We start from the raw sequence: 26,830 nt of genomic DNA, 5'->3' as shown, positions 1-26,830 counted from the left end.
AGTTCTTTCTAATATCTCCAGCTTAAAACTCTTTGACACCTATTTTCCCTATCTAACGAGTCACCAAACTTTGTGAATTGTTTTCTCTGAAGAATGCCATCAGCAACTTCTTTTCTTGCAGTAAGTCAGACTTCTGCTGCTGCTGCTAAGTCACTTCAGTCGTGTCCGACTCTGTGTGACCCCATAGACGGCAGCCCACCAGGCTCCTCCATCCCTGGGATTCTCCAGGCAAGAACACTGGAGTGGGTTGCCATTTCCTTCTCCAATGCATGAAAGTGAAAAGTGAAAGTGAAGTCACTCAGTCGTGTCCGACTCTTAGTGACCCCATGGACTGCAGCCTACCAGGCTCCTCTGTCCATAGGATTTTCCAGGCAAGAGTACTGGAGTGGGGTGCCATTGCCTTCTCCGAAGTCAGACTAGGAACTCTGAATAAACTTTTTGTCATTAAAATTCTAGATAATATATTAAAAAATATTTTAATGCATCATGAGCTAGCAAGAACACATGGGAGATGATCAGAGTTGGATAACAATAACAATAAGCATGACTCCAGGGAAGTATGTGGATGATGAAGCCTGATGGAAGGGGCATCTGTTGGTCATTGGCATTCAGTGGATGGAAGCCCACTATGGTTAGGGGACAGGACACAAAGCCTAGGCCGATAAAAGAGAATTGGACCCAAGGTCCATAATAGGCAACTGGATGATCCTCAGTGAAGGGGGAAGCAGGACGAGAATCCGCAAAAAGAGAGGAAAGAAACATGTACGTCTTGACCTTGGCTTTGGTAAAGAAAAGTTTTTCCTGATAACTTTAAACCACAAGTTTGCCCTCATCAGCTCTGGGCTGAAGTTTACTTTTTTTTTCTTTTGGTGGCAAATACCCACAGTACCACACGTGAGAACATTGTTTAAAATGAGCCCAGGTTGGTGGTTCTCCCCTGAATCTGGCAAGAGCAAATACAAATCCTTTCTAGAAGAATGCCATTCAAACCCAGGCTTCTAGGAATTCTTCCAGAGAGTGTTACAACAAATGGAAGCTCACAATTAATCAAAAATCATGAAATGTGAACCAAGATGCTATCATAAGAGGGGTGAACAGAAGCATCTCACATCAGCCTAATCCCCAGGAAGATGACTTGTGCGTGTGCTCAGATGCTTCAGTCATGTCCAACTCTTTGCGACCCTAGGGACTGCAGCCCGGTAGGCTCCTCTGTCCATGGGATTCGCCAGGCAAAAATACTGGAGAAAGGATTGCCATGTCCTCCTCCAGGGGATCTTAATTGACTTTGATAAATTAAGGATGCTTTTTTTTTTTATCAAGTTGCATGGCTTGTAGTATCTTGGTTCCTCGACCAGGGACTGAACCTCAGCCCCACCGGTGGAATCAGAGTCCTAACCACTGAACCACCAGGGAAGTCCCAAGGATGCACAATCAGTTTTAGCTCTAGAGCAATCACTGAAACAGTGTTTATTATAAAAAAAAAAAAAAAAAACAGTGCTAAAAAGCCAATAGAATAAGTAATCTTGAAATATTTAAAAATGTTTGATTAAATCAAAAGAAGGCAGGAAACGAACTTTAGAGAACAAAAAAAGCACACCAGACAAATGTGAAACAGACAACAAAATTACTGACTTAAAACCAATCATATCAATGATTACATTAAATGTAAATGTAAAGAACTCAGCTCTCAATAAGAATGAAATGGAGGAGGACCCCATAGTCCTTGCCCCCTCGTGTCCTCTGCCTGCATTTTGTCCATGGAAAAACTTTAGCCAAAGAATAAGTTTAATCAGAGAAGTCAGAAAATGCAGAAACAAAGGAAAACAATCAAAGGAGACAACATAATAATAATGTAGTCATTAAGCATAATCAGGGACATTTAGTTCCCTCTCAAGGACTGTGGATAATATGCTGAGCCATATCCTATGAACCATCTTATAGATACTGAAACCCTCACCAGGTGGAAGAAGGTAACTGTATGATGACCAGAATGTAGCCATGACATAAGCTGCTGTAATTCCAAGAATTGGCCTCAAGGAAATGAGAACAAATCGACCATGGACCTGAAGATAAACTATACCTAAAACAGTCAAGTTGACACTGGTCAGACCACTGATGACCAACCTCAAGATGACTGTCAGAGCTGACTGTGCTATTTCTGCATGTAACCCTCTCCTTCTGTCTATAAAAGCTCTTGCCCCCTGTCAGTGGTTGGGGGAGTCAGTTTTTGGACAGGTGTCCACCTCCCCCACCCCCATCCTGCCTCCTTGCTTGCTGGCATGCAAAATAAAGCAAAGTTTCTTTCCACTAGCCTGGCCTCTTTAATAGTTTTTGAGCATTGAGCAGTCAGACTTGGGTTCGGTAACAAGGAGACAAACAACTCAATCAAAATGGGTAAAAGACTTCAGTTGACACTTTACAAACCTAATACAAAGATGTATTAAGGTTCAGTAAGTATGAGAGAATCAAGATTGCTGGGAGAAATATCAATAACCTCAGATACACAGATGACACCACCCTTATGGCAGAAAGTGAAGAAGAACTAAAGAGCCTCTTGATGAAAATGAAAGAGGAGAGTGAAAGAGTTGGCTTAAAACTCAATATTCAGAAAACTAAGATCATGGCATCTGGTCCTATCACTTCATGCCAAATAGATGAGGAAACAATGGAAACGGTGAGAGACTTTATTTTTTGGGGGTCAAAAATCACTGCGGGTGGTAACTGCAGCCATGAAATTAAAAGACTCTTGCTCCTTGGAAGAAAAGCTATGACCAACATAGACAGCATATTACAAAGCACAGACATTACTTTGCCAACAAAGTTCCATCTAGTCAAAGCTATGGTTTTTCCAGTAGTCATGTATGGATGTGAGAGTTGGACTATAAAGAAAGCTAAGTGCCAAAGAATTGATGCTTTTGAACTGTGGTGTTGGAGAAGACTCTTGAGAGTCCCTTGGACTGCAAGGAGATCCAACCAGCCAATCCTAAAGGAAATCAGTCCTGAATATTCATCGGAAGTGCTGATGCTGAAGCTAAAAGTCCAATACTTTGGCAACCTGATGTGAAGAGCTGACTCATTGGAAAAGACCCTGATGCTGGGAAAGATTGAAGGCGGGAGGAGAAGGGGACGACAGAGGATGAGATGGTTGGATGGCTTCACTGATGCAATGGACATGAGTTTGAGTAGGCTCTGGGAGTTGGTGATGAACAGGGAAGCCTGGCATGCTGCAGTTCATGGGGTCGCAAAGAGTTGGGCATGACTGAGCAACTGAACTGAAGTATGTGAGAAGCCATTCATCATTATTAGTCATCAGAGAAACCTAAATTAAACCACAATGAGAAAAAGCTTACCCACTAGACTAATCATTTAAAAGACTAATCATTTAAAAGACTGATCTAGTAGCTGGAGTAGCTGGAATTTTCATGGAGGATAAAATGATATAATCACCTCCGAAAACAGTTTGCCAATTTCTTATAAATTTAAACATACATTTGCCAAATGGCACAGCAATTCCTCTCTTGGGTATTTATCTACAAGAAATGAAAAGAGGTCTACACAGAGACTTGTACATGAATTACTTAGGAGCTTGAATCATAACAGCCCCAAAGTAGAAACAATAAAAACATTTTATTAATAGGTAAATGGATAAACAGAGATATATTCATGTGATGATTATCATTCAGCAAGAAAAAAGAATGAACTACTGATTCATGAAATAACATGGATGATTCAAAAGCATTATGCTAAGTGAAAATAATCAGAGTATATGCTGTGTGCTTCTATTCATAGGAAGTTCTCCAACTGGCGATACTAATTTTCATTGCTAGAAATTAGTTCAGTAGTTGTCTTGGATGAGGTGGGAAGATTGCTGCAAAGGGGTATGAAGGAAACTACCGAGATGCTTGCTGGAATGTCATTTATCTTCATTCAGTGATGGTTGAATGAGAGCAAACATCTATCAAAACTTGTTGAACTGTGTGTATTTTACTGTATGTAAATTATCTCCCAATAAAATAGATAAGCTAATGACTTTAAAATCCATAAGATACTTAGAAATAAATCTAACAAATATGTGAGAGAACTATGCCTAGAGAAATACAAACATTTAACGAAATGTTATAGGAATGAAAGTTAAAATGCAGACCTAACTAAATGAAGAGATACAGCATTGTTGAGAGAAAAGAAGACATTAATTCTCCTTAAATTGATTTACAGTATCAGTGCCACTACAATTGAATTTCAAACAAGGGTTTATATAAATCTTAACAAGCTGTTTCTAAAATTTATGGTGAAGAGAAAAGTTTGAGAATAGCTAAGGCACTGATGTAAAAGAAAGAATGAATATTTGCCCTTTCAGAAAGCTACAGAAATTCAGTGCAGTATCTATACAAGATTAGGCAAATTGACCAATGAGACGAAATAGAGAGCCCTTAAATTGATGTGTATTGTATACATACATATATAAAACATATGTATTGCATTATTTATGCTTATGACATACTGTATAATATATTGCATCATATATGTATATATGACATTTATATAATACATATCAATTTGGGGGCTCTCTGTTTTGTTACATTGGTCAATTTATTCTTGTGTGTATATATAATATAAATATATTAAATAAATATGACATAAATAAAATTATATAATATATAAAGCTAAATATACCTTATATCTATATCTATATAGATATATATCTATATATATCTTTGATCCACAGATCAATAGCAGAGAAAGAACTATACATTGGTTATCCACATGGGAAAGAATGAAATTGGATCCCTGACTTCTGTGATACACAAAACCAATTTCAAGCAAATTAAAATTATACATGTCAAATGCAAAACTTTAAAACTCTAAGAAGAAAAAAAATGGAGACTACCTTTCTGATCTTGGTATAGAAAAGGACTTTTAAGCAAGTCACACAGAGTGCTTAATATAAAAGTTTGATAAGTTAGATTACATTAAAATTAAGAACTTTTATTGATAAAAAATATGCCATAAAGAAAGTAAAAAGATGAACTATAAATTTGAAAGTGCTATTTGTGATACATATAAGTGATAAAATAGTAATAACTAGAAATATAAAGAACATCTGTAATTCAATAGGAATAAGGCAAACAATCCAATAGAAAAAAATGATCAAAAGAAAGCAAATCCATATGGATAATAAACATTTAAAGAGCTATTCAACCTCAACAGTAATCATGAAAATTCAAAGCAAGGTCAAAAATAAGATTGATTATACTATTTAATTGTTTTTTTAAAGATATTTATTTATGTATTTGACTGTTCTGGGTCTTAGTAGCAGCAAATGGGATCTTTAATTGCTGCATGAAAACTCTTAGTTGCAGGATGTGGGATCTAGTTCCCTGACCAGGGATTGAACCCAGTCCCCTAGCATCGGGAGCATGGAGTCTTAGTCCCTGGACCACCAGGGAAGTCCCCATTAAATTGTTGAAAATTAAGACATGTGGAGAATGTATGAATCTTTCATACAGTGCTGTCATGCCATGCCTGTTACTCAGCTGTGTCTGACTCTTTATGACCCCATGAACTGTAGCCCTGAAAGAGGAACTCCCCAGGTCAGTAGGTGCCCAATATGCTACTGGAGATCAGTGGAGAAATAACTCCAGAAAGAATGAAGGGATGGAGCCAAAGCAAAAACAATACCCAGTTGTGGAGGGACTGGTGATAGAAGCAAGGTCCGATGCTGTAAAGAGCAATATTGCATAGGAACCTGGAATGTCAGGTCCATGAATCAAGGCAAATTGGAAGTGGTCAAACAAGAGATGGCAAGAGTGAATGTCGACATTCTAGGAATCAGCAATCTGAAATGGACTGGAATGGGTGAATTTAACTCAGATGACCATTATATCTGCTACTGCGGGCAGGAATCACTCAGAAGAAATGGAGTAGCCATCATGGTCAACAAGAGAGTCTGAAATGCAGTACTTGGATGCAATCTCAAAAACGACAGAATGATCTCTGTTCGTTTCCAAGGCAAACCATTCAATATCATAGTAATCCAAGTCTATGCCCCAACCAGTAACGCTGAAGAAGCTGAAGTTGAACAGTTCTATGAAGACCTACAAGACCTTTTAGAACTAACACCCAAAAAAGATGTCCTTTTCATTATAGGGGACTGGAATGCAAAAGTAGGGAGTCAAGAAACACCTGGAGTAACAGGCAAATTTGGCCTTGGAATATGGAATGAAGCAGGGCAAAGACTAATAGAGTTTTGCCAAGAAAATGCACTGATCATAACAAGAGTTGACTCATTGGAAAAGACTCTGATGCTGGGAGGGATTGGGGGTAGGAGGAGAAGGGGACGACAGAGGATGAGATGGCTGGATGGCATCACTGACTTGATGGATATGAGTCTGGGTGAACTCCGGGAGTTGGTGATGGACAGGGAGGCCTGGTGTGCTGCGATTCATGGGGTCGCAAAGAGTCGGACACGACTGAGCGACTGAACTGAACTGAACTGTAGCCCACCAGGCTCCTCTGTCCATGGGATTCTCCAGGCAGGAATACTGGAGTGGGTTTCCATGTTTCACTCCAGGCGATCTTCCCAACTCAGGGATTGAATCTGTGTCTCTTGATTCTCTTGCATCAGAAGGCAGGTTCTTTACCACTAACTCCACCTGGGAAGTCATATAGTACTGACCAAGTGTAAATTCTTACTATAACAACTTTGGCGGATAATTTTTGTTTTGTCACGTTGAACATTTGACCATCCTAAGATCCCCAAGTTCCACTCCTAGATCTCAGATGTGTATCAAAGAGAAATTCTCACATATGTGCATCAGGGGTCATTTAGAAAAATGGTTGTAGAACCAACTTTGTAAAAGGAAAAAATAAAACAGAATAACATAGAAATGTAGTATATTCGCTCAAGAGAATACTATGAATGCTAGGGGAGGAATCTTAGCTATATAATGTTAAAAGACAACAACAAAAAAAGCAAGCCCTGTGTGATACCCTTTTTATTAAAAAACAAACAAGAAAACCTTACAGATATATTTTTAGAAATATGTAATGTATGTGATAAAACTTAAAAAAAAAAGCAAGGGGATGTTGACACAAATTCAAGGAAGTGGTTACCTTCAGAGTGAGAGGGAGAGGAAAGAATGGGTTCTTGTGGCAGTAAGGTAGTTCACGGATATTTCGTTTTCATTACACTATTTAACAAATAATGAGATTAATATGCTATTTATAAGAAATGAAACCTAAACATAAGGCTTGGTGAAAAAACTAAAACATATGAAAACCTGAACACGAGCCCTTACTTAAAACCTAGGTCCATAAATTGAAAGTGAAACATTAAAGTGATCAATTAGAGGATCAGAGGGCACTTTACAGTAGAAGTAATGTTTCATAAAATTTATTTCAGTTCATGTGTGTGGATATGTGTATAGGTACTGATCCATGATATAAAATATATTTTTAAAAAATTTACTTAATTTTTATTTATTTAACTGGCTGTGTTGGGTTTTAGTTACAGCACGTGAGATCATCGCTGAGTCATACAGGGTCTTTGGTTGTGGTGCGTGGGCTCCAGAGCCTGTGGGCTCAGTAATCGCAGCACTTGGGTTTAGTTGCTCCCGTGGCATGTGAGATCTTAGCCCCTGACCAGGGCTAGAATCTGTCTTCCTTGCCTTGCAACACAGATTTTTAACCACTGGACCACCAAGGAAGTCCCTAAAATGTATTTCTTATAACTTGAGCTATGGCTACAAAAAAAATTTGACAGTCAGTACCCTAAAGAAACTCTTGCCAAAGTACACTAGCAAATACAAACCCCAAAGTTCATAGCAGCATTGTTTGCTATGACCAAAAAAAAAAAAAAAAAAAAGCACACATGTGTATACCCCTAGGAGCAATAATCACACTGGGATACTCTACAGCATTGCAACACAAACTAAGCTAACACATCAGAATGGTTGAATCTCACAATTAGAATGTTGAGGAGGGAGAAGCAAGTCATAGAAGCCTGCATGTGATTCTATTTATAGAAGTCTTGCTGCTACTGCTAAGTCGCTTCAGTCGTGTCCGACTCTGTGTGACCCCAGAGACAGCAACCCACCAGGCTTCCCCGTCCCTGGGATTCTCCAGGCAAGAACACTGGAGTGGGTTGCCATTTCCTTCTCCAATGCATGAAAGTGAAAAGTGAAAGTGAAGTCGCTCAGTCGTGTCCAACTCTAGCGACCCCATGGACTGCAGCCTACCAGGCTCCTCTGTCCATGGGATTTTCCAGGCAAGAGTACTGGAGTGGGGTGCCATTGCCTTCTCCGTATAGAAGTCTTAAAGGAAGGCAAAACTAAAACAGTTGCTTAGGGATTCATACACATATGATACAACAATAAAGAAAACGCAAGGGGGTGCTCAACGCAGAAACCCAAGATAGTGGTCACCTTGGAGACTGAATGGGGTCAGAGGGAGAGGACGCTGTAAGTAGGAAGGGTCCGTCCCACAGCGGGCTTTGGAAGTACTGGTGGGCACACAAGGGCTTGTTTTATTATGTCGCTATTTAAATCATTAAATGCATGCTATATATACTCTTGCATGTATGCGAAATTTATCAAACAAAAGAAAATGCCGATCAACTTGTGTTCTCTGGTCTCTGTTACTCCTTCAGTTTGGAGTCCTGTCTTTTCCCAGATTTCCTACCTACTAGTGGAAATGGACTCTCAGCCGTAGTCTCTCTCCCTCCTGTCTTCTGTATTGCTACCAGACAGGCCTTCCCACACTGCATCGTACATACACCAGGCTGCTGGTCTCTTCAAGTGCTTTCTGTGGCTCCCTGTGGCCCACTCCCAAAGCCCAGACTCCCCAGCTCCACCCGTTTCCCCCACCTGAAGTCATTTTCCTTCCCCTACCCCGCTTCCTCCTCCTCCTCTTATTCTTTGCAGGTCCTTTGCAGCTCAGAGACTATCATGTTCCCCTCTGGGCTCACAGGACGGCCCTTTCCACCACTCCCCTCAAAAAGAACTCTGCAAATGTAACAAGATGAAGTCACAGAGCCCCCAGGAAGAAGAGGCCTTGTCCCTCAGAGCTGAGCATTCTAGGAGCTCTCTGGGCTAGAGCTGAGCTTCAGGGCCCACGGGAGGCTTGGAGGAGAAAACAGCTCTGCTTATCATGGTGAGACTTGTCTGGACAGCTCATTAGTTCACAGAGGAGGAGGAGTCTTGAACTCCACCCAGATCTGTTGGACCCAGCCAGGCACAAGCTTGCCTGCTGTGTCTTCAGCTTTTGGGAATGAGAGCGGGTGCGGGCAGTAAGAATAGGGCAGAGATTGGTCGGAGATGAAGTTTCACAGTCTCTTTTCATCCATTCCCCACACCCTATCTATCAATACCTTGGAAGGAAATTTGCACTGGGCTGGAGTGAACGGTTCCTATTCTCTGTGTTGAAGGGCCTGTTGACTTTATCTGTTCCTTGGGAGCAGAGCAAAGTGTGTGGACTTAAGATGCAGCCAGGCTCAGCCATTGACTGGCAGGGTTGGTCATATCCCTCAGGGTCCCTACTTCTTGCACAGTGGCGGAGCATCAGCTTGCCCAAGGGAAGATAATAGAGACAAGAACATCTCCCTGGCCTACCTCACAGGTGGTCCTGAGCCCCAGGGAGATGGTGGAGGGAAAATACTGGAGAGTGTAAGGCACTGTGAAAACATTGGTCACCGTACCCGACTGGTTAGATGTTGGCATGTACAGACAGGATGCAGGAAGGGTAAAGGCCCACTGATTTTGTCCCTTGTCATCCCATAATGTTGTCCCAGAGTGGCCTGGGGTTTGGGGAAGTAGCTGGAAACTGGGTCCTTTGTCAATGATTAGTAACCTTCATCAAATTAGGAAAGTTTCTTCATATTCTTAGATTTGAAAAAGTATTTTTAAAATTCGGGAATGTTGAATTTTTTTAACTGCCTTTTGTATTCGTTTAGATGAGCCTGTGTAGTGAAGGACGAGAACTGATGTCCTAGGGTCAGCTACCCTGATTCCTGGGGTCAGCTCTGTGTGGTCTCAGTCCAAAGACTCAACAGACTGCGACGCTGTTACCCTTTGTGGCTGAGTCCACACCACCTCTGGCATCCGCAGACCTGGTGGCCCACGTGCCATGGTGCCAGCCAAGTGCCCTTCCTTCTCTCAACCACCTCTGGAGATAGAAAGGATGACCATGCCCATCTTATAGATGGAGCAGCAGAGGCTCAGAGGAGTCAAATGACCCACCCATGATAGCAAGTGGGTGGGTGGGTGCTGAAACGGTCTTGCTGGTCTCCAGTGAGTGCACCTGCTGCTTCCTCATCTTCTTGATCAACCCTCCACTCACTTGGCTGTCCCCACCTCACAGTGCGAGAAGATAAAGGCAACAGTGCAGAAACACACGCAGGACCTGCGACACAGTAAGGAGGAGCTAAACAGGCTGAACCAGGCCATCCAGCGGCTGACAGTGGAGGTGGATGGCACCAAGAGCCAGGTGAGGGGCGGGCACGGGGGTAGCTGCGTGGTGATGTTGGTGATGCATCCCAGACTAGACTAGACAGATGCCCCTCATCCTTTGGATAGAGTTTCTCTTTGTGAATGTCTGAGCAAAGAGGAGTGTGGTTATGTGTGTATATACCATGCTTCCATTTGCCCAGGACTTTGAGTTTTTTTTAATGTGGATAAGTAATTAACATGTAGGTAAAAGTCTATACATATGGATGCTAGTTTGTATATCATTTTTTATATATATATATTTTTAAGTCTGTATGTTTTGTGATTGTCCTACAGTGTGAAATTTGAGCCCATCTTCAGAAATGTCAAGATCTTACCTAGAAATTCAGTATCATGGATTCCCTCTACAAACATGCAGATCTGGCAATATTAAACTGGTCTCACACAGTAACATCTGGTGAGAGAAGAGAGGCCTCTGTCTTCTCTTTCATCTTCACATGAGGGTCATGCTCCTGTAGCGTGCCGCAGACTCCACCACTCCAAACTGCATCCTTTGACACTGAGGCAGAGGGATCTTTGCCATTTATCCTCACCTTGGCTAGTACTCTTGTCATCCTTGTCAAAGAGATACAGCTAGGCTCTGGATCTAGCTCTCTATCTAAGGTGAAGAAATGAAAGACTGAAACAGGAAAGACATCCTTGTGATTTCAGGAAAATTAGAGTGTGTGTATTTCTTTGTGAAGCTGGGTACTATCCATATACACTTTATATTTGGCCTTTATTCCTTCTCCCCTCCCTCCCCGCCATCCCCGCTGTGTCCAGTCTTAGTTACAGCATTCCTAGTTCCCTGATCTGATCAGGGATGGAACAAGGCCCTGGGCATTGGAGTGCAGTCTTCACCACTGAACCGTCAGGAAAGTCGCTGGCCTATACTTTTTGATGTCTCCAGCCAGGCTCTGTAGGCATTTGTGTTTCTCAGGCTTTAGGCTCCAGAAAGAGAAGGCTCCCACATGAATGCCCTCTTTCTCCCCACCTCTCTCCCTCTCACCTGCTCCTCTTTCCCCTCAGCCACCCTCTTGGTCAAGCTCCTGCGTTGGCCCACGCTCCACCCCGCAAAGGGAAGAGGTTCTGCTTCCAGTCAGTTCTTGTTTTCTGCAGAGACAAGTGTCTCAGGCTCTGCAGGATATTCGTGGGGGTTCTCCCTTCTCCAGGAACCCCGACTTTGAGGAGGGGACAAACTGTTCAGGTTCCAGGGGTGACAGAGTGGTGGCTGGGTGGGCCCATTGTTGGCAGTCTCCCGGCAGCCTCAGCTGCTCTGATTCCCCGACTGGTTCTCTAAGCAGCAAGTATGCCTCACCAAGGCAGGCCTTTATTATCAATATTTTTTTCTCTAGAGACTACAAATTCCAGTCTGTTGTGAGGAAAGGATACTTTTCCTGTTCATTTCCCTGATGAAACAATAACCCCAGAATGACATGCTAAAATGTATTTGCTGCTTCCCAGACCCTAGCTCATTTTGGAAGTGTCACTATACTAGATGCGGGCTTCCCAGGTGGGCTAGAGGTAAAGAACCAGTCTGCCAAGGTGTGGCTGCAGAAGACACGGGTTCAACTCCTGGGTTGGGAAGACCCCCTGGAGGAGGGCGGGGCAACCCACTCCAGTATTCCTGCCTGGAGAATCCCATGGACAGAGGAGCCTGGTGGGCTACAGTCCATAGGATCACAAAGAGTTGGACGTGACTGAAGCGACTTAGCAGGCACATCCACATACTAGATGCAAAAGGCTCTCAGTCACCTAAGATGGCTGGTCCCCAACAACCTCCACCCTGGGAGTGGGGCAGACACACAAACACAGATTTCAGAGCAGGCACACTCATTTCTCTTAGCGATCTCTAACTTCTCTTCGGCCCTCCGGCTATGGAGAAAGGTCTGGACCCTTGAGTGGGGAGGGGCTGAGGATGTCCTCGTCTGTGGTCTTCCCTTTGCCCCCAGGCCCGTGAGCCAGAGAGAGGCAAGGACCCAGCTGCTCTGCAGGAGGAAAGTGCCTCAGGAAGCGCCAAGGGCAAGCTGGTCTGGCTGGAAGCTGCCCTGCAGAAGGCCAAGCAGGACATGGTGCGGCAGCTGCGTGAGTACCAGGAGCTCATGATAGTCAAGCTGGGCCTGGAGTTCGAGATCGCCATCTACAGGAAGCTGCTGGAGGGTGAGGAGAGCAGGTGAGGGCTAGGCGGTGCTTCAGATGTGGTCAAGGCGAGGAGTAGAGAAGCTTAAGGGAGGATACTGCCTGGGTCCTTGCCAGCTGGGGTTGGGGATAAGGTGAGGAGAGGTGAGCTGGGTATCCAGGGATCTCTTCTCCTGGAGTCAGTTTTTTTCCCTCCATCTCACAGACCTTTAGACCAAGGGTCCCAGCTAACAAGTAGCTTTAGCACCTGTGATGAGTAACTCTTCCACTCAGGATCAGAAGGCAGGAGCCAGTTTGTCTTGAGACAACTGCAAGGACCAAGGCCCAGCCAGGGGGAGTAAGATCCCTGGTGTGGGTGCCTTCAACTCTGCTCCTCTCTCCTCCAGGCCTGGGGGAGGCAGGGTTTATGGCAAGAGGTAGGGCCTGGCTTTTAACATTAGGCAGGTAGAGACCCAAGGGCTTCCAGCTCCAGCTGGGCCCACTAGGCTGAGGGGAAGGAAAGGGAACCCATCATGCAGCAGACAAGCGGCATGTATTGTCTCCTTTAAACTCCTGGGAGGGAGGTTCTATTATCTCCATTTTACAGATGAGGAAACTGAGTCTCAGAGAGTAAAAGACCACCTTAGGGACCCACTGGTAGAAACAGACTGGGTGAGGCTTGAACAATATTCTCCAGACAACTGACCTATCTCCTCTGGGATCTGCCTTCAAAATGCCCCCATCCTGGGGTCTAATTTCAAGATAAGTTTAGGCTAAAGACAGGGTAGATCTTCTGCCTTCTCCCTTCTCTAAGAATTCTTTAGTAAAAGAATTATTTGAATTTAAGACAGGAAGGGTAGGGTGTAAAGGTCCAGAAGGAGTCTTTACTCAAAAGGGCTGAGTGGATCTGAGAGACCCAAGTAGCTTTTAGAAGGGAAGGATTTCTGCCTGTCTGGAGAGGGCCAGAAGTGCTTTGTTTTGAAGAATGGTGAGTATTCTGCCTGGTAGATGGGTTCACTCACCTGCTGCCTCCTTCTCCCTGCAGGCTTGATCTGGGATTTGGGGCAGGAAATGTCAGTAAGTAAATAAGAGAGTAACCTGGGGTGGAAGGGGCCACATATCATCCCCTCCCCACCCTGGGCATGTATCCTCTCTGGGAAGGAGTAGGGAGCCTCTTCCCCTGTGTGTCTCCCCTTTGTGAGAGCTGTTTTTTCTCTTGGGGGTGGTTAATTGGTGTTTGTGTGTATTGGGAAAGGGGGTTCTGTGGTGTGCTCTTTGGCGGGGGATCTATAGATGTGTCCTGGGGTGTGGGAAGAAGGTCTGTGGATTTATCCCCGTGGAAGAGACTGTTTTATTCTCGCGTGGGGGAGAATCTGGGGCTGACTCCAGGGAGGGGACATTCCCGAGTTTGTTTCTTAGGGGATCGGGTCTGTGTATCTGTCACTTTGAGGAGTTTGCACGTCTGTCTTCTGGTAGGGGGAGGTGTCTGCACATCTGTATATCTGTATGTCTGTCTTCTGGGGCAGAAAGGGCAGGGGAGACTTAAGAGTTTTTTCCTCCAACAGCCGCTCTCCGCTCAGCCCTGGGAAGTGCTCCCACCGGCCTGCCGGGCTCAGCCTCGGGCCCTGAGGCACTGCGGCCGCCCGGAGCGGGTCCCAGCGCCGTGGAGACGAGCGCCCCTAGCGGCGGCTATGCGCTCTGCGGCTCCCCCGGCTGTGTCGGGGGTTTACGCTGCAGCCGCTCACGCGGATGCTGAATCCTTCCTGCCCTACTCCAGAGAAGTCAAGGAACCCTAGCTTCCTCTCCAGTGACTTGGACCTGTGTCTCAGATGCCCGCTCCCACGGTTCCGACCCTCGTCTTACCTCTCCCTCTTGTCCCCACCCTAGGGTATAAAGTCTTTGAATGTAGTTTATTGGACCATGATAGACCCGTCCCCAGTGTGGGGATAGGCTGGACGCTGTGCCACTGGGAAGCATGGTATTTGTCTTCCCTGGACCCAGCACGCCTCTCCTCTGAACTGCCCCATCCCCTTCTTTTCCTGGGACTCCTCCTCTGCAATAAAAAGTTATGTAGCAGTTGGAGCCTTTCTGCTGTTTGTGCCTAGATTCTTCAGGCTCTCTATCCCCAGAGCAAAGACAAAAGCTGGCTGGATTTGGGGGAGGGATAAGAAAAGGGGAGACATTACCAGGAAGCAACCCCACTTTGGGTGTGTGGGTTCATATAACTTCAGCTGATGGTGATATCAGAGGACCAGGATCTTAAGGGTTAGGGATGTTCTGTGTGGTGTGTGTGTGCGTGTGCGTGCGTGCGTGCGTGTGTGTGTGTGTGTGTGAGGGCCCCTGGAGCTACCAGGAAAACCCAGTGAAAGGGAAAGAAGGGGTTGATTCATGCATGATGGTGGACTGATTCCCAGCCTGGGGTCCACAGGCAGCTAATCTTGCCAGAGCTGCCGAGAACTGCATTCATTGATCCACTCACTCTGTAAGTGCCGAATGGCCACTGAAGGTCAGGTATAGTGCTTGGTGGGCAAGGCACTCTAGTCCTGGGCAATGGTCTGGTGGTGGTGGGTGGGGGGCAGGCCTTGAACCAGGAAATGGAGCAGAAAGAAACACAATGATGGGGTTGAAGGTGAGCCTCACTCTATTGCCCTGGTGCGAGCACTTGAGGACAGGCCTGGGGGAAAATGACCCTGGCAGATTAGGGCTGGAGGACATGGACATAGTTGGGTGGTCCAGGCTTTAAATGAACAAATCATCTGACCGTGGGCTGGGAACAACATACCACAGAGGAGGAAAACATGAGCTTTGGAATCAGAAGTTCCAGTTTGGCTACTTCCAGGTCTCTGGTGTAGTTTGGTCTGCATTTTCACAAGGCATCTTTGGGAGAGGGTGCAGAAGGTAGGCCAGTTTGTTGCGGTGGGGTGGCCTGAGAAAGGCTGGGTTTCTGGGTTCTTTCCTTGTCACACAGGCCTGAGAGAAGCCTCCATTCAAGGAGCTCACATTCTTTTCTGTTGCACAAAGGATTACATCACCAACCTATCTGGTGGACAGTGGTCCCTGCTTTCTATTTCCCTGGGTGGGGCTAAGGTGAGTCACTGGCCAGAGGCCCCAGGTTTACCTTTTAAGGTTTGCTAGTGCCAGAGTGTCTGCTGTGTTTTCTGGGTTCCTGCCCAGAGAACAGGTACCCAAAAGGCCTACCTCCTGGATAAACAGAGCAGTCTCATGCAAGAGGAATGGGACCAGAACTTGGCTGGCAGCCTGCCATCCACCTGAGGGAAGGGAACAGGGCCCCACTGGACTCATGTATCAGCCTCCTTGATCCTTTCTGACCGACACCAACGGTATAAACATTCTGACCAACACACCCAATGCAAAGCAGCTGCCTGAAAGCAGAGCCGCTCCTCTGCACACTTTTTCAGGTGGATTTTGTGTTCCCTGCATTTTGCTAGGAGGTGATGAGATTCTCTGATATTCAAAGTCAGGTTTTTCCACCTTCTGCCCTGCTGATCATGTCAATGAAGGAAGATTATGGGAAGTACAGAAGGAAGAGCTATGCCCCTCCCTGCCACCCCACCCCCACCCCATGCGCCCCAGGAGCTGTAGGCAGGATTGATGGTGAGCGTCCTGCAACCAGTATCACTGAGGACTGGTTGCAGACCACATGTTTTCTTTCCAAATCCGAAGCCTGATGTCAGGCTAGAGACGCCAAGGGCCATGGGGTCAGATTTTAGTCACTTGTTGGGCCCAGGCCAATGCTTGTGGTCTGGGGACCTATTTTCTGAGTGGCTTTCCTGGCCACAGGCCACATTCCAGTCTGGGGCATTTATGGAGAGTCAGTCCTCATCTATTTACAAAGCTTTGTGAGTCGAGTGACATCTGAAGGGAGGAGAGGTGTCACCAGTTGCTTCTCATCAAAAGAGATCCTGAGGGGTCAGCCCCCATCTGCCCCCACCCCTGCCTCACACTTGATAGCAGCACTTGGAGTGTTGCATGCAACTTCATAGCATCTCTTGAGGACCGTGACCTACCTCATCCATCCATCTCGAGAGTCTGCCATGTAGTAGATATGCATGGGCTGAAGCCCTGTGGTCCTGTGTGGTCCACTCTGTCCTTGGACGAATCGGGCCCTGTTCTCCCACTATTAACCCTAGGGACCTCCTTGGGAGTCTCTTGATGTATTTAAATACAGCCCTTCCTGATGTGATTCTAGCTACAGTATATCAACCAGCCCAGCTTGGAATAAGAAGAAAGGGCCCAGATTCTCTTCCCAATCTTGCTTTTACTGTTTCTGGGCCTCATTCCTGCTCTCTCTACACCTAATGAAGATTCATTTATCCCTTGTATTTTTCCTCCCTAAGGAATCTCTCTACTGTTGATCTGTAAAATAAGAATAGTACCTAACACAGGGAGGTTTCAGAATTAAATATATTACTATATGTAAGGAGCTGAAAACATAGTAGGCATTCTATGAATATAATCAATATTTCACTTACTGGAGTTCTTGGGGAAAGTTTTGAGTACCTTTGAAGAAGGCTGTCCAACTTCAAGAAGGCCAGCTGGTCTCCCTCTGCCCTGGTTGGAGCTGCAGGAATTACAGGGCAAGAGGGGTAGGTAGAGGAGCCCAAGTTAGAGCTAGGGTTCCCCAGTCAGAGGGTACCTCCCCAGCACGACCCCCAGCAGCACCTGCCTGTCACCACTCCCACCATAGTGTGGAGTCCAGTTCTTCATATGTGACCCCGTCTACCCAAACCAGTCCACCTATGCACTCACACTGCAGTCATACCCTCATGTACCCACAAATGTCCTCTCTTCAGCACATATACACAGGTATACACATATTCACACACGTACATCTTTCCACACAGATGCCCAGACATGTGCATGTACCTGGATGCGATCATTCTGTTCCACTCACAGACAGAAAGCTACAGACAGTGAGCTGTGAGGGATGAAGCACAGAGCATGGCACCACGGCTCCCTACTTCCCTCCAGCTCCTTGTCCCGTCCCACGTCTACTAAAGAATAATAGAGCTTTCACTGATTACACAAGCCAAGGAAGCAACCTAAATGTCCATCGACAGATGGATTAAGAAGATGTGGCATATATATACTAGAATATTACTCAGCCATAAAAAAGAGTGAAATGATGCCATTTGCAGCAACATAGATGGACCTAGAGATTATCATACTAAGCGAAGTAAGACAGAGAAAGACAAATATACCACTTATATGTGGAGTCTAAAAAAGTGATCCTAAGGTCCGTCTAGTCAAGGCTATGGTTTTTCCAGTGGTCATGTATAGATGTGAGAATTGGACTGTGAAGAAAGCTGAGCGCCGAAGAATTGATGCTTTTGAACTGTGGTGTCGGAGAAGACTCCTGGGAGTCCCTTGGATTCAAGGAGATCCAACCAGTCCATTCTAAAGGAGATCAGCCCTGGGATTTCTTTGGAAGGAATGATGCTAAAGCTGAAACTCCAGTACTTTGGCCACCTCATGCAAAGAATTGACAAACTGGAAAAGACTCTGATGCTGGGAGGGATTAGGGGCAGGAGGAAAAGGCGACAACAGAGGATGAGATGGATGGATGGCATCCCGACTCGATGGACGTGGATTTGAGTGAACTCCGGGAGTTGGTGATGGACAGGGAGGCCTGGCGTGCTGCAATTCATGGGGTCGCAAAGAGTTGGACACAACTGAGCAACTGAACTGAGCTGAATGAACTTATTTACAAAACAGAATTAGACTCACAGAGTTAGAAACAAACTTGCAGTTAGCCAAAGGGGAAAGATCAGGGGTAGGGATAAGTTAGGAGCTCGGGTTTAGGAGATTCAAACTACTATATATAAAATAAACAACAGGTCCTACTGTATAGCACAGGGAACTATATTAGATAACCTGTAATAACCTAAAATGTAAAAGAATCTGAAAAATAATATCTATCTATATATATACTGAATCACTTTGCTGTATACCTGAAACTAACACAACATTGTAAATCAACTATATTTCAATTAAAAAAAATAGAACTTTAAATGGCTAAGGGACTTTAGCGTCTATCTGGTCCAATCATTTTTTTTTTTTTTTTCCACTAATGAATACACTGAAGCCTGGAAAGGAGGAGTGACTTGCTGAACGTCACACAGCAAGATGTTTCATTTTCTGTACCATCCTGCATCATGGGCAACATGTATGTGATTCATTCACCCTTGTACCTCTGCCTAAGCCTGTCCAGGACTGGGAACCTATAGGGAGGTGAGGATTGTGGAGCTGGAGTAGGTAAGAGGTCAGAGCCAGAGGGAGGGTGAGAGAGTGAAGTATGACAAGTCATCGAGGTCCAGCTGGGCTGATGAGACTAGGGAGATGCAGAGGGAGGGGTCAGTTGACGGAGCTGTCTCTCAGGACCGGTGGCTCCTGAACGGGGTTGGGGAGGGGGGAGATGGAGCTGATACTGGGGCCTTGGATTTGGACTCCAGACAAGGTCTACTTCTGAGCTGTATGTTGTCACAGCACAGAGGGCTGGTTAGAATAGTTGTGGATTCTGGAACTCTCCGAGGGCTCTGTCCTCAGAATTCCATTGGAGGGTGGAGGGGACACATTGGTGGTCAGAAGACCTAGGATTAATCCTGTCCTTTAAAAGAGCCTGTGTCTTTCCAGACCTCTCACTTCTGGTCTCAATTATTTCTATTGCCCTTAGTGAAGGAATGGGGACTTCCATTTCTGTTAGCTTCCGGGGCCCGGATCCAGAAGTTTTGAGATTCACTGTGCTGTATACGTGTATATTCAGGTACTCAGTTCGGTCTCTAGTGAAGCTGAAGGGCCGTCGTCCCACTCGCACCAGTACTTGTAATATCCTCATCAGTGTACGGGGGACAGTTTACTGCAGGGAGGAGCTTGATGGCCCAGAAGAGGCAGGGATTTCTCTCTATGCTTGCATCTCTGATCACAGGTATAAGTGTAATGATAGGCAGGCCATGGCCCTTATTCCAGGAAGGATTTCAATTTTATATTCTGCAAAAGAATACTACTGACAATAAACACATGTTGCGGTTATTTTGTGGCAAGCACTAATTATTTTACATATATTCTTTCATCCTGCCAATAACCCTAGGAGGTGAAAGAGAGGTGCTCTTTTTATCATTTCACTTTAGAAGATGGAAACTGAGGCACAGAGAGGGTAAGTAAACTGCTCAAAGTCACTCAGCTATGAACAGAGCCCAGTTTTGGACCCATGCAGTCTGGATCCAGGGTCTGTGTACTCACCTCTGGGCCACATTGTCTTTAAGCTCCTTGTTGTTGTCTAGCTTTGAGGTAATTTATCAGTGATGGCAGGTCTCCAAACCCCAAAAAGACTCCATTTAAAAAAAAGGCAGTCATATCAAAGGCTTTTTGAAAGCTTGTCATGTTCATATATTCACCCCTTAAAGAATTCTCATGAATTACTCAGGCATGAGTCTTCTCCACCAAAGCCAAGAGTGATGTTTCCTTAAGCTCTGAGTGACTGGTGAATCTATTCATAAGTTTACAGATGTGCACAGAGGGAGGCAGTTGTGGTTTAGTGACATGACCACTAAATACTCACACGAGGTTCAAATCCCAGCTGTGTGCCCCTGAGCTCAGGGTAGAGGCTGGCCCCGCCTACTGTGGGTCCCTGAGCTCTAGTTTCTTCTGCAAGACATAGCGTGAAGGTGGTGTGGATAAAATTCCAGGATATAGTGGCCTAGCACCGTCCTTGGCTAAACTCGAGACTGCTGTGAGCCCAGGGACAGAGGACTCTAGTGGAGACCCCAGATCTGGGGCTTTCTCTGCTTCATGCTTGGGGACTCTCCCAAACCTCGACCCTGAGGAGGATAACATAAGTACAGACAAGGCTCAGGGTTGGCTACATTGGTTTATTGGAAACACAGATCTTGGAAGAGATGAACACAGCAGAGAAGGAAGGGAGATGCTGGGACAGGGTGGGGACTCTGGCCATTGGCCCCACGACAACCCGGAGTGGGGTCTTGGTTCTCCCTGCCCTAGGGTCCCTTCCTGTGGTGGCCAAAGGGACTTTTTTCTAGGGTAGCCTTTCCCAGAGCGGGCGGCAGAACCCAGGAAGAGGGCATTACCCACAGACTTGGGAGGCCAGGAGTGGGACGGACCTTTCGAAGTACGAGAGAGGTTGCCTAGGGCTTGCTCCACCCAGAGCGGGGGAGGGGGCGGGGCCATGCAGGGGGGAGGGGGCGGGGCCATGCAGGGAGGGCCCTGCCGGGCTGCGCGGGAGAGATGCGCGGGCGGGGCCTGAGTTGGGAGGCCTAACATTTGCGACAGACGCTGGCGCGGGAACCCACGCCGCAGGAGCTGATGCCGCCCAGGCCGCAAGACGTGACGGAATTGCAGGGGCCGCAGGGCGCGCACAGGCCAGTGCTCACCGCCAGGTTCCCGCTGCAGGGGGCGCTGCAGACGCTGCCCGTCACCGGCCGGGAGCCCGACACGCAGAGGTCCCCGCAGACGACCCCGCCGCGGGAGCTGCTGACACCTGCGAACCCCAAAGACTGAGTCAAAATTCTGGGGGACCAAGGGTGTCACCTCCCCGACTATGACCCTCTCCAAGCATCTTAACAACTCTAGTCCAAAAGAAGCGGTCCTTCCTGCTGTCTGACCCCAAATCCCTCTTCCTGTGATGCCAGCCCACTCATATTTAGGTGTCAGAGAAAACACTGCTTCCATCCTTTACAGGAAGCGAGTAAACCCATCCACACAGGGCCTAGGATACTCACAGACATTCACGGACCCAACGCCTTCACACAGTCTGAGAGGGAAGAAGAAAAAGGCAACATTAGTGATTGAGCCAGAGCTGCAAACAGAGCTCCACAAATTCTTGGAGTGCGGTCCACGAGTGGTAAGAAGGAGCAGAGTGTCAGAAGGAAGAGTCTTCAGAATACCCCACTTCAAAGTGATAAATGATAGGGATGCCCCAGACCTGGCCATTGCTCAGCCAGAATCAAGGGAGATATTTGTGTAAAGGGTGGGAATGGGTAGTCAGGGCCAGGCTGGGACGGTCCTTACCTCTGCTCCTCGCCCTCCAGCAGGCGCCTGTAGGTGGCGATCTCGATGTCCAGGCCCAGCTTGGAGTTCATCACCTCCTGGTACTCCTTGAGCAGGCAGGCCATGTCCTGCTTGGCCTTCTGCAGGGCCTCCTCCAGCCCGGCCAGCTTGGACTTGGCATCATTGAGGGCTGCCTCGCCCTGCTGCTCAGCCTGGGTCACTGCAGCCTCCAGCTTGGAGTTCTAAGGGCCCAGGAGAGAACAAGGTGGGTTATGGTCTCTCCACACAGCAGGGATCACCCCAGGAACAGGCCTCTCCCCTTCATCACCTGGGGCTCCCTGAGTAACCACAAACTGGATCTCAAGTCATGCAAGTGGACTGGAGAATGAATGGTGAGATCCAGCTGGGCACACACACTGCCTTTGGGACCCTGGTGAGCCTCAAAAAAACCCTACCTGGCACTTGGCATTCTCGACCTCAGCCGTCAGCCTCTGGATCACGCGGTTCAGCTCGTTGATCTCCTCCTTGGTGCGACGCAGGGTCTCCCCGTGCCGGATCACTGTGGCCTTGATCTCCTCACACTGGTGGGAAGCAGAAAGGCTCATGTAACTCAGGATGGGATGTACCACCCACTCAGAACGACACGGATGATTTTCAGGTTGCCCAACGCACAGCCTGTGAAACCACAATGGCAGCCCTGTCCTGCCACTATAACCTGAGAGCTGTCTGTACTTCTTTCACCACCTCTAGGAATCAGAATCCCCAGACAAAAGAAATCTTGTTAATGCATGCCTCGCATCCCTTCCATCATGTCTAGAAGGCAGGTATCCTGGACCACTCACCTTGCTGCGGTACCAGCTCTCAGCCTCGGCCCGGCTGCGGCTGGCGATGTCGTCATACTGAGCCTTGATCTCAGCCACAATGTTGTCCATGTTCAGGTCCCGGCTGTTGTCCATCTTGACAATGACCGAGGTGTCTGAGATGTGGGCTTGGAGAACTCGGATCTCCTGCAGATGGTGGGGCGGGAGGATGGAAGGGTCTTGTTTACACCATCACTTTCCCCACCACAGTGTGTACCCGCCTTCTCAGCTCTTCCTGGTCTCCAGCCCTGGCCCCCTCTGACAGCCTCATGGGCTGTAGCTCCTACCCAAAACCCTGTCCAACTCTGATCGCAGAGCAATGCCCTCTCTTCCGGGCCAGCTGCTGCTTTCTGCCTGGACCACAACCACTCACCTCCTCATACAGTCGCCGAAGGAAGTCGATCTCCTGAATCAGGGCCTCCACATTGGCCTCAAGGTCTGATTTGCGGAGGTAGGCACAGTCCACATCCTGGGAAGATGGGGAGTCTTTGAGCAAAGAGGACCCCTGGTGATCATCACCCGAATTCCTCTCTCTTCTCACACAGTACATGGAGGTGAGGGGGAAAGGATTCCCTGTGTTCCTCTTCCTGTCCCATCTCCATGCTGCCCTTCCCTGGAGGCATCTCACAACCTCCTCCCCTTCTAAGAACAAAAGCCTTGTGCCTTGGAGGTGGACCACTAGCCTTTCACCCCACCTACCTGAGATCTCTTACCTCCCATGTCTCCTTCTTACCCTAAGCTTGCCAGACTGGCTCCCTCACTCAACCACCTTGACTCTTCCCTGTTTCCCTGTAGTCCTCCAAAACTCCACCTGGCCACTGTTGGCTCTGCTCCATCCTCCCCCTAGACCCTGGGACTGTGCTCCTCCTCTTAACCAGACTCCTGAGACATGAGACAGGACACCATCCCTCAAGAGAGAGACTGAAGCTTACAATGCCTTCATGGGACCCCAGCCACAGACTATCAACTCTGAAGCAGCACAGAACATCCAGAGATCAATTCAGTCATACCCCTGCATCAGGTCAGGGTGCTAGTGAATTTTACAAGGTTACTGCCCTTGTCAAAGCCTTGAATGTGCCTTTGATGACCTGGTCTATGGGAATTTCCCATCCTGACTCAGCAAGGTCACTGCACCCCACAGGGAGGTTGAGAACATAGATCTCCCCAACAAGAGTCTGTCATTCTGATATTCCCTCATGTCTGTGCTTCCCAATCCTGTGTTACTCACCTTCTTCAGAGCCACAAACTCATTCTCAGCTGTTGCTCTCAGAGCGACTTCCTCCTCATACCTGCGGAAAGAGGACAGAGGGAGGTCACCACCTTACAGGAGTGAAGGAGACAACACTAAGGACCTCCCCACATAGCAAGATCCCTGGCAGCCCTGCTGGGTCCTCCCTGGTTGGACTTGGGGTGTGTCTGTGATTCTCTCTCTACTTGGAGTTGAGGGATCCAGGGGGTGACTCTTCTGGAACCTCACAGCCCCGCTGCCGAAACTGCTCTGAGGTCACCTCTGGAGGAAAATAAGGACTCAGCACCAGCCAGGAGTGGACAGCAGCCCCTCTGGGGCACTGCAGCCCCAGCCGCTCCCCACCTGGGTGTCCAACCTAGTTCAGCTGGGGGAGGACCTATGAATCTCAGAGGCCATCAGCACTAGAGCAACCTAGACAGTGGAAAACCCAGAGACCCAGGACCTGGCAGCCCTGAGAGACACTGAGATTCATATCACATCCAGGTGCTACAGGTGGGAGCCTGAGGGGCCACGCCTGGGAGAATGCAGAAGCCTCCTCCCAACAGAGCACAGGGCACTGTTGCTGGGTGATCAGGCTTCCAGAAGAGAAGCCTGAAGGAGGGGAGAGAGACCTCCTAGGGAATCACGGCCCTACTCATAGGCATCTGAGCAACGACTGCCTGATGGGAGGATCCTGCTGCATACCACCAACTTGCCCTGCATGGTCACATCCCCTTCTTTGAAATGCTTCAGTCTCACCCAGTGGGTTGAATCCATGTCCATTTCCTGTGCCCAACATCACCCCCAGCCACACTCACTTCTTCTTGTAGCCCTCCAGCACCTCCTGCAGGCTGTTGAGCTCTGAGGACAGCCTCCCGCTGTCAGCCTCTACACACTCAGCCTCCCGCCTCAGCGTCTCGATGTAGCCATTGAACAGGGGCTCGAGGTTGCTCTCACAGCACTGGCGGTTCTGGTAGAACTGTAGCTTGGTCTCCAGCAGCTTGTTCTGCTGCTCCAGGAAGCGCACCTGCCATTTGGGGTGGGAGGAGGGGTCAGATGGCTCCTACTGCCCCAAAGCCTATTTGGGGGATGGAGGGGCTTGGGGAGGGTGCTGATTGCTTCAAGGTAAACTCCAAAACCATTCTTTTTCTGACAAAGGTCCATATAGTCAAAGCTAAGGTTTTTCCAGTCGTCATGTATGGATGTGAGAGTTGGACCTTAAAGAAGTCTGAGTGCCAAAGAATCGATGCTTTCGAACTCTGGAGATGGAGACTCTTGAGAGTCCCTTGGACTGCAAGAAGATCAAACCAGTTAATCCTAAAGGAAATCAACCCTGAATATTTTGACTGATGCTGAAGCTGAAGCTCCAATACTTTGGCTACTTGTTGTGAAGAGTTGACTCACTGGAAAAGACCCTGATGCTGCGAAAGACTGAGGGCAAGAGGAGAAGGAGGAGACAAAAGATGAGATGGTCGGATTGTATCACTGACTCAATGGACATGAGTTTGAGCAAGCTCTGGGAAATGGTGAAGGATAGGGAAGCTGGTGTGCTGCAGTCCATGGGGTCGCAAAGAGTTGGACAGGACTGAGTGACTGAACAACAACAACCCAAACCAAGAACTCAGCAGAGATTAGACAGAGGGGACTGTGAAAGACAAGGCAACTTCTGGATTTCAAGATAGTGATCATGTTTGGATTTTCCATATTAGGGTGAGAGCAAGAGGTTGGGAAAGATCATTCCCTCCTCAGGTCAACTGAGTTATCCTGACCTGCTGAGTCTAGATGGCATGTGGTCGGGAGCCAAGTAGAGCTCTTTTTGCATTTGACTGCCTCATCAGTCCCAGCCCAAGTTTAGTATGGGTGGGTTCAGGAAAGATGTGATCAAGGACACCCACTCAAAGGCTGAACTGTGGTCCTGTTCCCATATCTTGTGTGCATTTCTTGATTCTTGTTTGCATGTATGCTTTCTTCTCTGACATGTGGTTCCAAGCCTTGTCGTTGTCTGTGGGGACCCTGCTTGTCTGGACAGAGGTTGTATATAGTAACAGTGCTCTAATCAGGAGCCCCTGCTCTAGACTCATCTCTCTGGTCTGTTTGTGCCCTGGAAGTGTGTCCATCTCCTCCATCAGCCTGGGAGCTCACCTGGCCCACATCTCTGTTGCCCCCGTGACTAACCCTTGAGTGCCCACCAAGGAAGGGAAGGTTCAGGAAGGGTGTGATCAAGGACACTCACCTTGTCGATGAAGGCAGCGAATCTGTTGTTGAGACACTTGATCTGTTCCTTCTCCTCTTGCTTCACGCACTGCGCATTGGGGTCGATCTCCAGGTTGAGGGGCGTGAGGAGGCTCTCATTGACTGACACGGTGGTGATGCAGGGAGGGCTGAGGCCGCCCACGCCACCGGAGCGGTACCCGAAGCTGCGGCCGAAGGAGCCAGCACGGAAGCCCCCGCAGATGCTGCGGCTACCGAAGCCCCCGGTGAGGCCGCGGTAGCAGGAGATGCCGCGGTAGGGGGCGGCCGTGATGCAGCAGCGGCCAGGCCGGGGTCCGCAGGCGGAGACACAGCTGAAGGCGCGGCCACGGAATCCTGATCCGCAGGTCATGATCCTTCTGGAGGTGTAGGTTGCAGAGTACAGGAGAGGTGAGCTGGAGTCTTGTGGAAACTCCAATGTCCTCCTCAAAGAGCCGAGGTCCTATTTATGCTCGGGTCGGAAGGGGCTTGGCTATGCAGATGCAGTTGTGGCAATTTGTGCTTTATGGGCTTGTGTGGCTAGCTGAGGTCAACGCCTCTCTAGAATGTGCTTTAATAGTGGCCCGCACCCTCCTCTGTGTAAAGGATGCCAGTCCCTGGGCTGTAAGGGACTCGGCATGTTTCATCTTCAAAGTGCCTTGCTAGCTGGGCATGCAGTCATCTGAGGAGACTGGAAAGAGAAGGGCAGGGCAGGAGAGTGGAGGGAGGAGAAGGGAAACCAGAAGTGGCAGAAGCAGGTGACCTGTGTGTGTGCAGGTGTGAGTGGGGGGCCTAGGAGAGACTGGGGTATTAGCAAATAACTTCTGGAAGTTTCCATCCCAGTAGTGGGCAAGGCCCTGCTGTTACATAAAGCTGTATTTTCCCAATCT

At 47.7% G+C, this 26,830-nt stretch overlaps 2 protein-coding genes across 2 annotated transcripts; one reads left to right on the top strand and one right to left on the bottom strand.

The window, feature by feature from the left end:
* The first annotated feature begins 9,775 nt into the window (after window positions 1-9,775).
* On the top strand, window positions 9,776-14,675 carry LOC147371558 (keratin, type II microfibrillar, component 5-like). Its single transcript, XM_086403687.1, has 5 exons — window positions 9,776-9,808; window positions 10,357-10,482; window positions 12,434-12,641; window positions 13,645-13,676; window positions 14,165-14,675. The coding sequence occupies exons 1-5, from the start codon at window positions 9,776-9,778 to the stop codon at window positions 14,393-14,395; spliced, it is 630 nt and encodes a 209-aa protein (XP_086259813.1). The 3' UTR covers window positions 14,396-14,675.
* A 5,799-nt stretch (window positions 14,676-20,474) lies between these two features.
* Window positions 20,475-26,316, bottom strand: LOC147371557 (keratin, type II cuticular Hb1). Its single transcript, XM_086403842.1, has 9 exons — window positions 25,945-26,316; window positions 24,530-24,738; window positions 23,712-23,772; window positions 22,857-22,952; window positions 22,466-22,630; window positions 22,079-22,204; window positions 21,645-21,865; window positions 21,356-21,387; window positions 20,475-21,114 (listed from the first exon to the last, which is right to left on the bottom strand). The coding sequence occupies exons 1-9, from the start codon at window positions 26,311-26,313 to the stop codon at window positions 20,891-20,893; spliced, it is 1,503 nt and encodes a 500-aa protein (XP_086259968.1). The 5' UTR covers window positions 26,314-26,316; the 3' UTR covers window positions 20,475-20,890.
* Window positions 26,317-26,830: the final 514 nt, after the last annotated feature.

The sequence above is a fragment of the Bos grunniens genome, chromosome 5 (genome assembly GCF_055505025.1).
Source record: "Bos grunniens cultivar Pamir isolate PY7600 chromosome 5, Bosgru_T2T1.0, whole genome shotgun sequence".
Taxonomy (NCBI): domain Eukaryota; kingdom Metazoa; phylum Chordata; class Mammalia; order Artiodactyla; family Bovidae; genus Bos; species Bos grunniens.
The sequence above is the reverse complement of the archived record's forward strand: the minus strand, read 5'-3'. Positions and strand labels throughout refer to the sequence as shown.